The 13,258-nt window shown below is 36.5% G+C and overlaps 1 protein-coding gene across 2 annotated transcripts in view; it reads right to left on the reverse strand.

The window, feature by feature from the left end:
- The window catches only part of MEI4 (meiotic double-stranded break formation protein 4), a 137,669-nt gene that overhangs the window by 98,012 nt on the left and 26,399 nt on the right, over positions 1 to 13,258 (reverse strand). The window contains exon 1 of one of the 2 annotated variants that reach the window (XR_010070428.1): positions 5,342 to 5,468. Coding sequence is in view for 1 of the 2 variants with exons in the window: in XM_063330137.1 (XP_063186207.1) it covers positions 5,342 to 5,473 (132 nt within the window). In the remaining variant the exon portion in view is untranslated. Of the gene's footprint in view, positions 1 to 5,341; positions 5,474 to 13,258 lie in introns of those variants that run through there. The other variant, XM_063330137.1, reaches the window with a different exon arrangement.

The following is a 13,258-nucleotide window of genomic DNA, read 5'->3' on the forward strand; positions in this document are numbered from 1 at the left end:
AAGAATTTGAATATCAGGGAACTAAGTTAATTTAGTCATCTGTCATTGGCCAATCCAGCCTAAACCACGACACTTATATATTTCAGTTAGGATAATTTAACTTCTTACAAGCACCTAATAAGGTTACTTAAGATAAGTTAGTCAGTGTTCAGACAGAAGAATGCTTTTTTATGACTACTTTTTACAACTGTTCTGCAGGATCAGGGCTTTCCTGGAATAACAGCTTGTCCTGTTTTCAGCAGGGACAGTTAAATGTCTTACTAGCAGCTGATATAGTGCTATCTTTTGGATTTAGGATGAGAATAATGTTGATAACACACTAACATTTTAGATGTTGTAAGCAGTCAAGGACTTTTCAGCTTCTCGTACTGGCCTGCCAACAAGAAGGCAGGGGGCACCCAAGAAGGTGGGAGGAGATAGAGCCAGGACAGTTGACCCCAGCTGGCCAAAGGGATATTCCATACTGTCTGATGTCATGCCCAGCATATAAAGCTGGGGGAAGAAGAAGGAAGGGGGGGATGTTTGGGTTAAGGCATTCTGTCCTCCCAAGTAACTGTTACATGTGATGGGGCCCTGCTTCCTGGAGATGGCTGAACACCTGCCTGCCGACAGGAAGTTGGGAATGAATTCCTGTCGTGGTTTAGCCTCAGATGGCAACAAAAAACCACGTGCCGCTCGCACGTGCCTTCCTAATACAGGAAGGATCGTAAGAAAAGGCAAGACTCTTGGGTTGGGACAAAGGCAGTTTAACAGAACAGCAAAGGGAACAGGCAAACAACACCACCACCACCACCACCACCACCACCACGGATAGGGGAATATACAAACGCGATTACGGAACCGCCGCTCCCCGCCGCTCGCTCGCCGACCGGCCGGACCCGGGACGCCCCAGCCCACTTTTAAGCAGCAACTTCCTGCCCCCTCCCCCGGCAGCTCAGGGTGGGCGTGGCTCACATGGCATGGAATACCAGGGAAAATTAACCCTATCCCCACCGGAACCAGGACAATTCCTTGTTTTGCTTTGCTTGCATATGAGGCTTTTGCTTTACCTGTTAACCTGTCTTTATTTCAACCCATGAGTTTTCTCACTTTTACTCTTCTGATTCTCTCCTCCACCCCACTGCAGGGGAGTGAGCGAGCAGCTGCGTGGTGCTTAGTTACCGGCTGGGGTTAAACCACGACACAGCTCTGGCTCAGATCATCTAAAAGAGATCTTCAGAGAGATATAATGGGATTTTCCTCCCTTAACTTTAGATGTATACAACATAAATATCTACATTTCAGTTGATCAACTTAAGTGTCCTTCCTCATAGCTAGAAGAGAGAAGCAGACAGCTCTAGGGCCAATTATCATAATTATGTACATCCACAATAGGTTGGACAAAAAATGCCTCTTTCCCTCCCTTGGCTATGAAGGAAAACTAAAGTAAGCAAATCAGACAGAAACATAGAAATCTGAAGTGAGACAAATCCCACCATATGTCTAACTCCTTTGGCTCATTTGAGCCAAAGCTATTCTGTCATAATGAGCCTGATGCTTGAGAATTTATGTAACATTCAACAAAGCCTTGCACGACTATCTATCCTCACTTTTGCAAATTTTTTAGTTAACCTTAGCTGCTCGGTTGACTTCTATGAGAAGCAGACACCAATGTCTACCACATACATCTAAACTAAATAGGATGAATCCCACCCTGAATCCCGTGTTAAAGTCTAACGTACCATTCATTTCAGGAGGAAAGTTAGCACCCACATTTGGATTTGGACTTAATGCTTACATATAACATTAAGAATTACATATAACTTGGTGGTTTGATTTAAAAAAAACCAAAAACACAACGATATTCAGTGCACAGTTTTTGTGACAGAAATTTTAAAGTTTTGAAAATGGAAAAACAGCGTATAGAAAGTAATGTGATATAAAAATGTAATGCTAGACAAGCTATGTCTCAGCAATTACTGAATAACAGGCCTTTCCAAAACCACACAGTATGTCTTCCTTTTTCTATTTTCAAATATATTTTCTGGTTTTTAATTTTCTTTTTCAAAGTTCTTGGAATTAACACCTGGGGGGTTAGAAATGGGCACCAAACCAATATGTGCTTTCCACTTCTGGTCCTCTATCTTCGAAACAGTTATCATAAAGCAAGATCAGCTATCGTGGTGAGAAGCTCAACATTTGAAAAATAATCCATCTTCCACAGTATCATTCTGAAATCTTTGTATCTTATAATTGTATCTGCTCTGCAGTAGGAATCCAATTGGGGAACAGAAGATATCTATTCCATCGGAAGATAAGGTTCAGTTACTATATTCTTATAAACCGTATTTATGAAGCATGAAAGGTTCCTATTACAGATAAAAATGAAAAGTACATGTCCAACATCAGTAAAAATTAAGGGATCCAATTGAGTTTATATTAATATGCTTTTGCATAGAAGTCAGTGTCCTGCTGTCAGCAAAGCACTGAAGTATGAGCTTCACTTTAAGTACATGATGAAGTACTTCGATGAATTAAAGCAAACTACTAACTTGCTTAAGAGTTTACTACCATAAAACTCATCTTAACTGAGTGAAAAAAAATAAAATAAAAAACCAGGATAACTATACAGTTTTACACACTCCTTAGTTACTTTGATTTTCTATATTAACATGTCTGAATATTGGCCCAAAATATTAAACATAATTCTATTATTCATATATTTCACATTAATTTGTCATATTCTAAGATTAATGGATTTAGCCGATTAGGGAACAACACAAAAATATGCAGAATAGTCTCTGTACTTTTCTGGTGTAGTTCATTAGATACGCTCTCCTACAGTCAATCTATTTTTTCAATTTGTAAAGCTAGGGGCATAGATAGCTCTTTAAAACTGTGGGTCATAGACAGATAAACTTGTTCTAGGAGTACACAGATACAAACTCACTAAAATCAGTCAGAATTTTAAAGTAAAAAATTTTCAATATTTATCAAAGGATGTATCCGTAAACCTACATAACCTGAGCTGAGTTCCTATTGAAGAAATGACTGAATTTAAAGTTGCAAATTCTGGGATGCAAACATCTTACAAACTATTTGTAGCTTAGCTCAAGTCTTAATGAGGAAGTTATAATAAAAATGTTGAGATATCTGGATGATTCATTTAGAAAAATTAAACGGGATTTTGTTTTCAATCCAAGTCAGTGTTAGAAAACATCTTCAACTTAAAAAAAAAAATAAATATAATTATAGAAAAATAAAACATAGAAATTTGCTTGGATTAATAAGTTATTTTTTCAATTTCTGTTTTTCACCAAATGTTTAGAAGTTAACTGCAAGCTAACCTGAATGCATGTCTCAGATGATTGCTTTATTTCTCCTATCTGCCAACAACAACAAAGAAACAAACAAAAAAATAAAAAGAAAACAGGTATTTGCACACTTCTAATCATAACTAAAATTCAGAGTCCCTAATTTGATTGTCTTGATTGTTAGTTTTGGTTATAAAACAAGAAAAAAAAGTATTTTAATCCAATGCCTACCCTAAAGTAAGAAACATTCAGGAGCAGGTCTTTAAATCAGGCTGTCAGAAAAATTAGAGTTTAGTGTCCTGTTGTGATAAGTAGAAAGGTTTTTGTTAAGCAATATTTCCCAAAATAATCATCACATACAGAACATAAAAGGGTTTATAAATGAACACATCTGGACTAAACTCAAGAATGCATAAACTTTAAAAACATTGACTTTGCAGCAAGCTAAGCAAACCAGAACTTCAGTTATTTTCCCTACATGAACCCCAGCTTTCCAAAATCTTATAGTCCTACAAAGTGTCAGTTACAGATTGACACACAGCTCCTGCAGCTTCAAATTCAGCCACCTTGAACCTTCCGCTATTCCCAGAAAAAGTCCAACACCGTGCTGAGGGTGCAAACATTTCAAGACTACTTTGTCATGGTAAAATTAGTCACTGGAATTTCTACCCTAAGTGCCTGAAGCTCACTTATTCTTCCCATCGTCACTTAAATGCAAAGTGTTTTAAAAGGACTCGAAAGCCCTATAAGCTTTGGCAAGATTATATGAAAGTCCAATTCTAAGTTGCGATTGGTTGATCAAGATGCATTAATCTTCCAAGAAACGCTTAAAATGCTGGATGAGGAAGATATAAATAAATAAATTACTGTATGAGTTAAAAAAAAAAATAAAAGGAAAGAGAGGGTCTACCACATTTCAGTAGCAGAAGGCAGACTGACAATTTAATGGGATGAAGCAGAAACCTAGCAGGAAACTCTCCTAATGTAAACATGGCTCTAAATTCTTGAATATGGCAGAATTTTATTATTTCTCTGAGTAAACAGACAGGGTTGTTAAAAAAAACCAAACCAAAACAAAAAGGGTTAAAGGGAACCTTATTAAGTGTTTTGTCACAAAATCTTTCCATGTTTCCTGTTGCACAATAATAAACATACATTCCTCACCTGTAAAGTTGGGAGGCATTTTGAGGCTCTTGGTAGTAGAAAGTCTGAAAATTGGTATATTGTGGACTGATAATGGGTAAGATTTGCAGCAAGCACAACTGCAAAGTAATTAAAATGGGACAGATGGAGGGCTGCAGGTAGCAGACTGAACCGGAAAAAGGATTTGGTCCTGAAGCTGAAAAGGTCAAGTAACAAATGCATTTTACTGTCCTGAATTTTAGTTCACATACACTAAGTATGAAGAAACAGAATAAATTTACAAGATCAAAAAATTCTTTATTTTTTCTTTTTAATAAATGAGTACAAGTTTCTGTCCCCTCAGAAATTGTCTCCCACTCCACGGGCACCTTCAGTGCCAGATACAACTTTCTTCAGTTGCTCCAGGAATCTCTTACTCATTGCAACAAGCTAAATACAAGTTTAAGTGTTGGATAACTTTTGCATCATGAAAATTAATATTATAACAGGAAACATGAAATGTAATTCTGAAATAAAATAATGGCACATTCTTTCCAGTTTCACATGAGCTAAAATGAAAACAATTCTTTGTGGGTCCAGCTGGATACCTAAGTTGTATTCCCTGAATAGCCAACAACTTACACATTGCAATAATTGTTTAACTAATTATTTCAAGTATTTTCCAAATTTCATAGCATGATCTTAAAATCTATAGAGTCTACTTATTGTACATTATATTACTTTTATATTATGTCTCTTTTTTTTGAATCTGTTGTTAGAGTTAGGTGTTAGCATTTCCTGGGTTCTTAAACCTGCATATTCTACGGAATGATCCATTTATTACATTTTATGAAACAAACAGATACAGATAAAACACTCCCCAACACCACTCTTCATCCCTTCTCCAAAAGAAGAGATGACAGTACCTGGTGAGCTTGCAACAGCTGCTCAGCAAACTGACGTACTTCTGAGAGTAGAAGAGATATTAAAGAATTTCTTAGTATGTTGTTCCTTGCTAGCAAAACCAGCGTGTGTGATACAGCATGCAATGCCTGAAACTAAAGAGAAATAACAGTAAATTTAATCTTTCAAAAACATGTCTCCATCTTTTTTTACTCCAAACAATTACCTGAAATAGAAATGAGATTTACATATTAAAATTTTCATGAAAAAAAGTAAAATTCAAAATTTTAGAGTTTAAAACTCTTATTAATTACATACACATGAAATCTACGGGAAACCCACATCTATTACCTAGAAACTTTCCTTTCTCAAAAGATTAGCACTACAGGAAACTGTCATATGAACAAACTCCTCCAAAAGTGTGAATTTCCCAGGAGGCAGCTTTTCAGCATTAGCTGTCATCATGCCCATCTGCTGTCATAGAAAGTAGGTAACTACCCTGCACATACAGTAATTCTCTTTGTCACGGGTAGACAAATGAACAAACGAATCCTTTGGAATTCAAACACATGAGCAAGCTAAGAGCTATACTGGAGTTTCCTGTCAATAGAGTTATCAGGAATAAACTTGATTAAATGCTAACTGATAGAAGATACACTATATTTTCAAATTCAAATGATTCACTGTCTACTTGCTGTAACAAAGGCATTTCTCCTGAACCACAGAAGGAGTGACATGAACTTACATGAGAATTATAATAGTAATTTTTTTTTTTTGCCACAGCCTTTTCTATCAAAAAAAAACCCCAAAACTGTTTTCTTTTTTCTCTGAAATGGAAACGTATAGCTATTATGAAATGAAACATACTACTCTACAAAGTAAACACTACATTATTTTGTAAAACATTACTAGAAGAAATTATCATATATATATATATTGGAGTTCTCTGAAAGAAAAAAGTAATACACACTAAATATGACTATAATTTATATTTTCATATAAATGTATAACCCTAAAATTAACATTCAGTATCTCTTTGTAAATAAGTATTTTTGACTGACAAAAGGACACTCTCACCCATATTTGCACGTCTAACTACCATGTCTTAACGACTCAAAAGTAGACCACCACCTCCTATTAACAAACTAGTTTATTGCTCCAGCCAGCTCACGTATATATACACACACACACGAATAAGAATACTTGCCCACCATTTACAAGTTTGCATAGGATGAATCCTCTTGGAAATCATTTCCAAGCACATGAAAGACAGGAAGGCGATCCAGTAGCAGTCGGCGTACATTTATTAAGGGAAAACTGTACTTAACCAACCTGATAGCCTTCTGCAGTGAGGTGGCCGGCTGAGTGGATGAGAGGAAAGCAGTGAGGATCATTTACCTTGACTTTTCCGTGGTTTTCAAAACTGGCTTCAGTAAAATCGTTACTGATAAAATTTTGGGCTAGGTAAGCAGACAGTGAGGTGGACCAACAATTTTTGCTGTACAAACCGTTAATTAGGCAGCTTCCCATTTACAGTTACTGCTTGTCTGCCTGATCAGATGGTCAAACTGCCCTGTCAGTTGATGCAACGCTTATTTACCAGGCTCTTACAGCTGAGGAGTTTGATCAGCTTAGTTACCATTTGCCCAATATGACACAATCTCCTATTCACAGTAATAACAATCAAACTTCAATAAATCTTTACTGCTCATCACCTCACTTTAGCATGTAATTCCAAAAAAAATCAAAAAAGAAAACTATAAAAGACAAGTCTTATGTTCAGAATCAAATCTGCAGAGATACAAATTAAACTCCTTATATTAAAGAAAATTCATAAATTGTACACACACAGCTTTGAAAATCTGTGAGATTAAAATCATTCACAAATTTATATACGAAAGATTCTATAAAGATGAAATGTGAATGAAGGTGAGATAAAAATAGGTTTCTAAACAACTGAAATGATATGAAAGGTTAATGTAATACATGCACCTACGTTTGCTTTGAGGATATATGAATTGAAATAAGACTTCCATATACTGGAAATGTACAACCTTCCAAACAAAACAATAACTCCTCTTCCTAAAAATAATCTGGACTTTTACAGTTTTGAAAGATCTTCCATAGTATCTGCTAAAACTGTATGACAGAAACAAAGCGTGCAACACCTGGATAGTTCTGCCTTGACAGCACCCATGCTCCAAAAGGGTACAACTGCTTCAGATCATTACTTGAGGTTTAATCAATGCTAAAAACCTGCACATTTTCCATTGAAGTCCCCATTCACTCTTACTTGTTTTTATAAATTAAGGATGGACACATATTTTATAGTTCTATATTTTCAGAGCATAACATTGAGTATACTTGCTAATTTGCCTTTGGAAAGCAAACAAACTAGACAATCCAGAGTGCTTTTTCAATGCTACCTCTCCCAAAGAGCACACTAAATGTATATATTTACACACAAACATGACTATGATTGTTCTTTTTTAAGTTCTCTTCTATTTGCTTACAAGATTTTTAGACAGATAAACAAGTAATTTTTTTTCTTTTGTAGTTATTAATGCTAGTAGCTAAGATTTAATTAAAATTGGATATTTCACAAAATTTCTGTATCCTTTCTGGTTTGGAAAGAGTTACCACTTTGTAGTTGGAAATTTGTAGGACTAGATAACAGGGGATCTTCAAATTTAAAGCCTGAGCCTTTACTAAGGGAAGCAAATACGGATTTTGTAATGACAGTAGTTTGGGTAGTTCAGATATGGGTATCGATGCAACTGAAAAATCCTACCTATTAACTGATTTATTAAAGAATGTGGATTTAATATTGCTTTTTGGTGAATCTCAGTATATTTTAAGCAAATAAAGAGACAAGAATTAAGGTTAAAATAACACTTGCAGACTGTATGCATTAAATTCACACAGAACAAATTTATAGCATAGAAGCAATAAATCTGTAAATAGCAAAAGAAGTAAGACATTGTGTTTCAAAGAAATGCTGATGTATTGCTAATTAAACTCTGGAAACATTCACACTGATAATAGTTCAAATAGCATGCAGTTTCATTAAAGATAAAAACCTATCTTCAGCTCTCAAATCTATCGAACGTTAAAAAAGGAACAGAAATCTAATCCCTTGGGCTTGCTTAATGGTATAGATGAAATAAAACCTATGCTCTTCAGGGATTCTCAGGTAAACACAGTCAGAAAATTAGACTGTAAAAAAACATATGATCAGAAACAAGAAAATAACAGAGCCTGGAGCCTGGTTCACTGTTCAGGAGCTGCATCACCTGTCCCTAACCCTCCTTCCATGCCCCAGGTTCTGCTCTCTTCCCACGTTCCTCAGGATGCAGAGTGAGAGTGACAAATGCTGTGCCTGTACCTGGGAAGGATGTGTGAATTATTTGGCAACCTGCCTGTTGCCAAAATGAATATATAACATCAATGTTCTGCATGCCTCAAGCATACTAATTTGGTCTCTCCTACACGCAGACACCAATTTTAAAGCCTATTAGAAGGTATTTTTGACCTTCCACTTCTTTCCATGTGGTTTCAAAGTGCCTATCAGTCTCAAAAGTTACTAAAAGAAGAAAACATTGACGAGCAAAAGAAACAGCACACTCCTATGAGCCTCGTTTCCCCAGGAAACCAGGATAAAAGTCTTTACTTATGAATTATTTGTTTAGAATTCATTTATCAGAATGTGTTAGACACTTCTTTAATAACGGTTATCCAAAAGTTGTGAGTGTAATCCCTTCATGAGTTGCATGATTCACTACAACCTGCAACTATGAAGACTGCACCTTAGTTTCCGTTTCACTAGTTTACAGCTTTCTTGCCAAATAACAGCTCTCTTCCCCAAGCAACTGGCATATTTGGCAATTCAGAACTAAGGCAAATAACTATTACAGGTGTCCTCAAACTGTGAGGTGTTAAAAACAAAATAGTATTTTTGCCTTTGAATTCACATCACATTGCCCATTTAGTCCAATCTGACTTCTACTCTTAACTCATCAATGTCAATTGAAAAGTTTCACTTTTACACAGAGATCATTAGTACTCCTTATCTCACTGTCATATTGCTTCCTTCGTTAATTTGATGGTTGTCGTTTCGCTCTCCTCCTGTTTATGCTGCACTATTTCTCCTGCCTTCAAGTCTTGGATTTGATATTATTCCAATTCTTTGCTCTATAAACCTCATCTCAAGCCCTTGCTCTGCCTTTACCCCTTCCTAATCTTGTTCATGCTTCTCTTCACTCTTCTAAACCTGATGTTCTCTGCTAGGACCATCAATTAGCTTCGCTGCAGCAAGCTGCCTTTTATATTACAGTATTTTGGTACTTTTTTGCAGATCTTTAATCTGAAAAATATTCTGACAGAATATTCAGACAGTGTGACATACAATAGAGGCAAGTCTATTTGCAACATGCTTGACTACATGCACCAAAAATGTTTACAAAAAACAAGAAAAAATGAAAAAGGGATGAACAATTTCTTATGTTTTTTAAGAAAAGATTCATAAAAGGTGAAAAAAATTAATGAAAATTAAACCAAGATATTTCAATACCCAGGAAAGATTTTTTGTAATACAGCACCTGCATGCTGTGTGGAGAACAGAGATGAAAAAACAAATAACCTGCAGTCAGTCTACTAATCATTCTGAAAACCAGAACGCTTTGGTGAATGGTGCTGGAAAAGCCAAAAATGCCAGCTGTAGGTATCATGGTACTCACTGGAAGAAATGTGCAACCTACTGGCTTAAGTACAGCTTTGGTGAATTTGAGTGAGGAGGCAAGATCTCCAAGGAAGCATACTACATGAACTCATCCCAGTCATCTTTGCTGACCACGAAGTCTGTATGTCAGACTGGGAGTGTGAAGGTGCGATTTCTTCTGTGCACAGATTGAAAATATCTTTCTTAGATTTATTCCTTCATGGCTGCCCAGAAATCACTCTGATTCCCTGGTCCCTTTGGCTCCATATATGCTTTTATCCAACCCCATACCAGTGCCCTAGCGAAACAGGCAGGAATTAGTGCATCTGCTTGCTCCTGTCCAGAGGCTAAACAAAGCCAAGTCGGCTGCTCCTGCCACATCAGCAAGCAGAAGGAGAAATGAGAGACCACAGAAACTGGTGTGAAGGAGAAACGTACTTGCAGCCACCTTCCTATTCCCCCCTCCCTTACTGCTTCTTCACACCACCAAGACCTCTGGCAGAAGCAAGTTTCCCAAACTATTTCCTAGCTGTTTATCCTCTGCTTCCCTGCACAAGGGAAGACTGTTACTGCTGAAGTAAGGAGGACAGACCCAGCACCTGCAGAGACTGGACTACCCTTGAGTGGTATATCCTCTGGTTGACTGACATATGCAAACCATTACACTCCTCTTCCTGTCAAGTATAAACACACAGTACATATCACAACTTACTGCTACTTCTCTAACTGCTTTCTTATACAATTACAAAAGAACATATTTTTCAGTTTCATTAATATTGTTCTCGTATGAGTTCCATAACAAATGCTTTACTGAACATCAGATAGATAGAAGCTACCAATCTCCCATTACTTTACAAAGAATGCTCTTCGTTATTCTGCCACAATTTACCTCTCGTAAACTCTTGTCACATTTTATATAATTTATCTCTAAATCTTTAGTTATTCTTTTCTTTTAACTTTGTTATAAGGCTTTGTATGCTACTGAGATAAACTGCTACCCAGGTAACTTCCTTTTAACCTTCACTTTCAAACGTAGAACATGCTATATTAGAAATTCTATACTTAAAATAATATAATCTCTAAGTATTTGATTCTAAACTTATTTAACTTCTTTTTCTTTCAGTTTCATAGGATAAAGACTTATCCTGTCTTTCGCATTTTTAGCACCTTACATTCTCTTGAGTTGGATAATATATATAAAACAATGCCACCTTGTTGATGGGATAAAATACATATCACAGACCCTGTTGTGAGTTTCTGTGTTTTTGTTTGTTTGTTTTAAAAAAACACAACAACAAAAAAAAAGGAAACCAACCAACAAAAAAACACCAATCCAAAACTAAAGCACAACCTGGATGTCCTTAGAGGAATTCAGGGCTGCAAATCACTGTTATGTCTAATATAGTGTCTATCCCAAAACAGTAATATCCATTTCCATACACTAAAACCAATTGCCTTGCTTATATCGCCTCATCCCAATCACCTTCACAGAAAAGGCAATGCTTTCCTTGAGGGCACGTAAACACACGAGTCATCAGTTCCTCTGAAGACTAAGTACAAGAAATCCAGCTAACTACTGAAGACACTTGGGATCCTGCTGGCATCAGAGTTTTCACCAATAAATTTACTTTAAACAATGCTACCTTGACAGAAATCAAGAATGTCTGTGCCTTCTTGGGTTTCATGAATTAGGTGTCTAAATATACAATTCATCCAAAAGGCTGGAACCAGTAAACACTGTCAAAAGGAATACAGTATCAATCTCAGTTAAACAAACAGCATTCACAACAGCTGCCACTCAGACAACTCTGATGTTACTGCTGCCCATTTTTTTAAATATCTACTGCAAATATTCTATTGATTATGAAGAAGCAGCTCTAGATACAAAGTCTTCCCTGCCTGAGAGATTAAAATTTGTATTACTCTTGATTCCTTCTTCTTAACTATTCCTGGTCAGAAGCTCAGAGGAGTGAAGAACTGCCTATTCAGCCTGCTGATGCTGAGTTAATGTTAATGGCTGCAGAAGGCACTAAACGGCAAGTGTGAGCTCACTCAGAGCAAAAGAGTTACGAATTCAAATTTTTAATCTGAGGACTGCTTAGAAAAAGTCACTGGATAAATTACAGAAAACAGGTATTCTTTAGCTTTTAGGTTTTTAAACTAAAGAGCGACCTGGTCATCCTTAAAGAAATTCAGGGATGTAAATCAATGTCTCATTTAAGTGTGTAAGATTTACAGACAGTCGTTGCAAACAAAAATGGATTTCAGATGTTTATTTCCCAATCCTTCACTCTTCTTCCCTCTGCCCAAAATGTGTGAGCTACTTTGAATGCCACTTAAAGATGCCAAGTATCTGGCATGCATACTTAGGAAGCACAGAGGTACCTTGTTCAGGGTTGTAGATTTCACTGCAGGAGTTGAGCACTAAGAAGTTAGGCAAGGAATATGCAACTGTCTTTGCAACTGGGTAGATAAGTAAGCTCTGTAGAGTGTGTTTTCATTTCTATCCTATCGTGAAAACACAAAACACACACCCTATTTGGGCACAAAAAAGTATTTCCTAGAGAAGCATGACAAATTTAAGCTATGAGAAAAGGTTCATTAGTAAACAGGCAAAAGAACAGAGAAACCCTAAGATTCTCATTATTAAAGCATGTACACACATTTTAAGTAATGGTTGAGGACTACTACCAAAAACCCCTTGGGATATACAGCCACCTTCAAAAACTAGAGGATGTAAGAGGTAATCTTCCCCAAGACACAACTGAAAAAAAAAAAAAAAAAAAAAGCACCATCTCCATTAAAAGCAATACACTGAATTTTTTTATGAAGAGAAAGACAACCTTACAGCAGAACAGAGCCTTAGACCCTCCATCTGGAAGTGACCAGAATGGAACTAAAGAGCTGGGGGTAAGTACTGATGTGATGGAGCTGAGGTGAATAACCGCTCACTATGGTACCCCTGAGACAAAAAAAAAAAAAAAAAAAAAAACCACAAAAAACACCCCAAAAAAACCAAAAAAAACCCCCACAAAACAAACCAACCCCCAAACAATTTTAGGTACTTTTGTTCAATAACATGGCTAGAATAACAGAAAACAAGGCCTAGATAGAATTCAAATGCTTTTACACAGGTACGGTAAGTGAAGGACTGAGGGATGGGCTTTGATGTTGCTGTTCCACATGGTCTCAGCTGCAAGTATCACAGAGATGCCAAAGAAGC

This window comes from Chroicocephalus ridibundus, chromosome 3 (genome assembly GCF_963924245.1).
Source record: "Chroicocephalus ridibundus chromosome 3, bChrRid1.1, whole genome shotgun sequence".
NCBI classification, from domain to species: domain Eukaryota; kingdom Metazoa; phylum Chordata; class Aves; order Charadriiformes; family Laridae; genus Chroicocephalus; species Chroicocephalus ridibundus.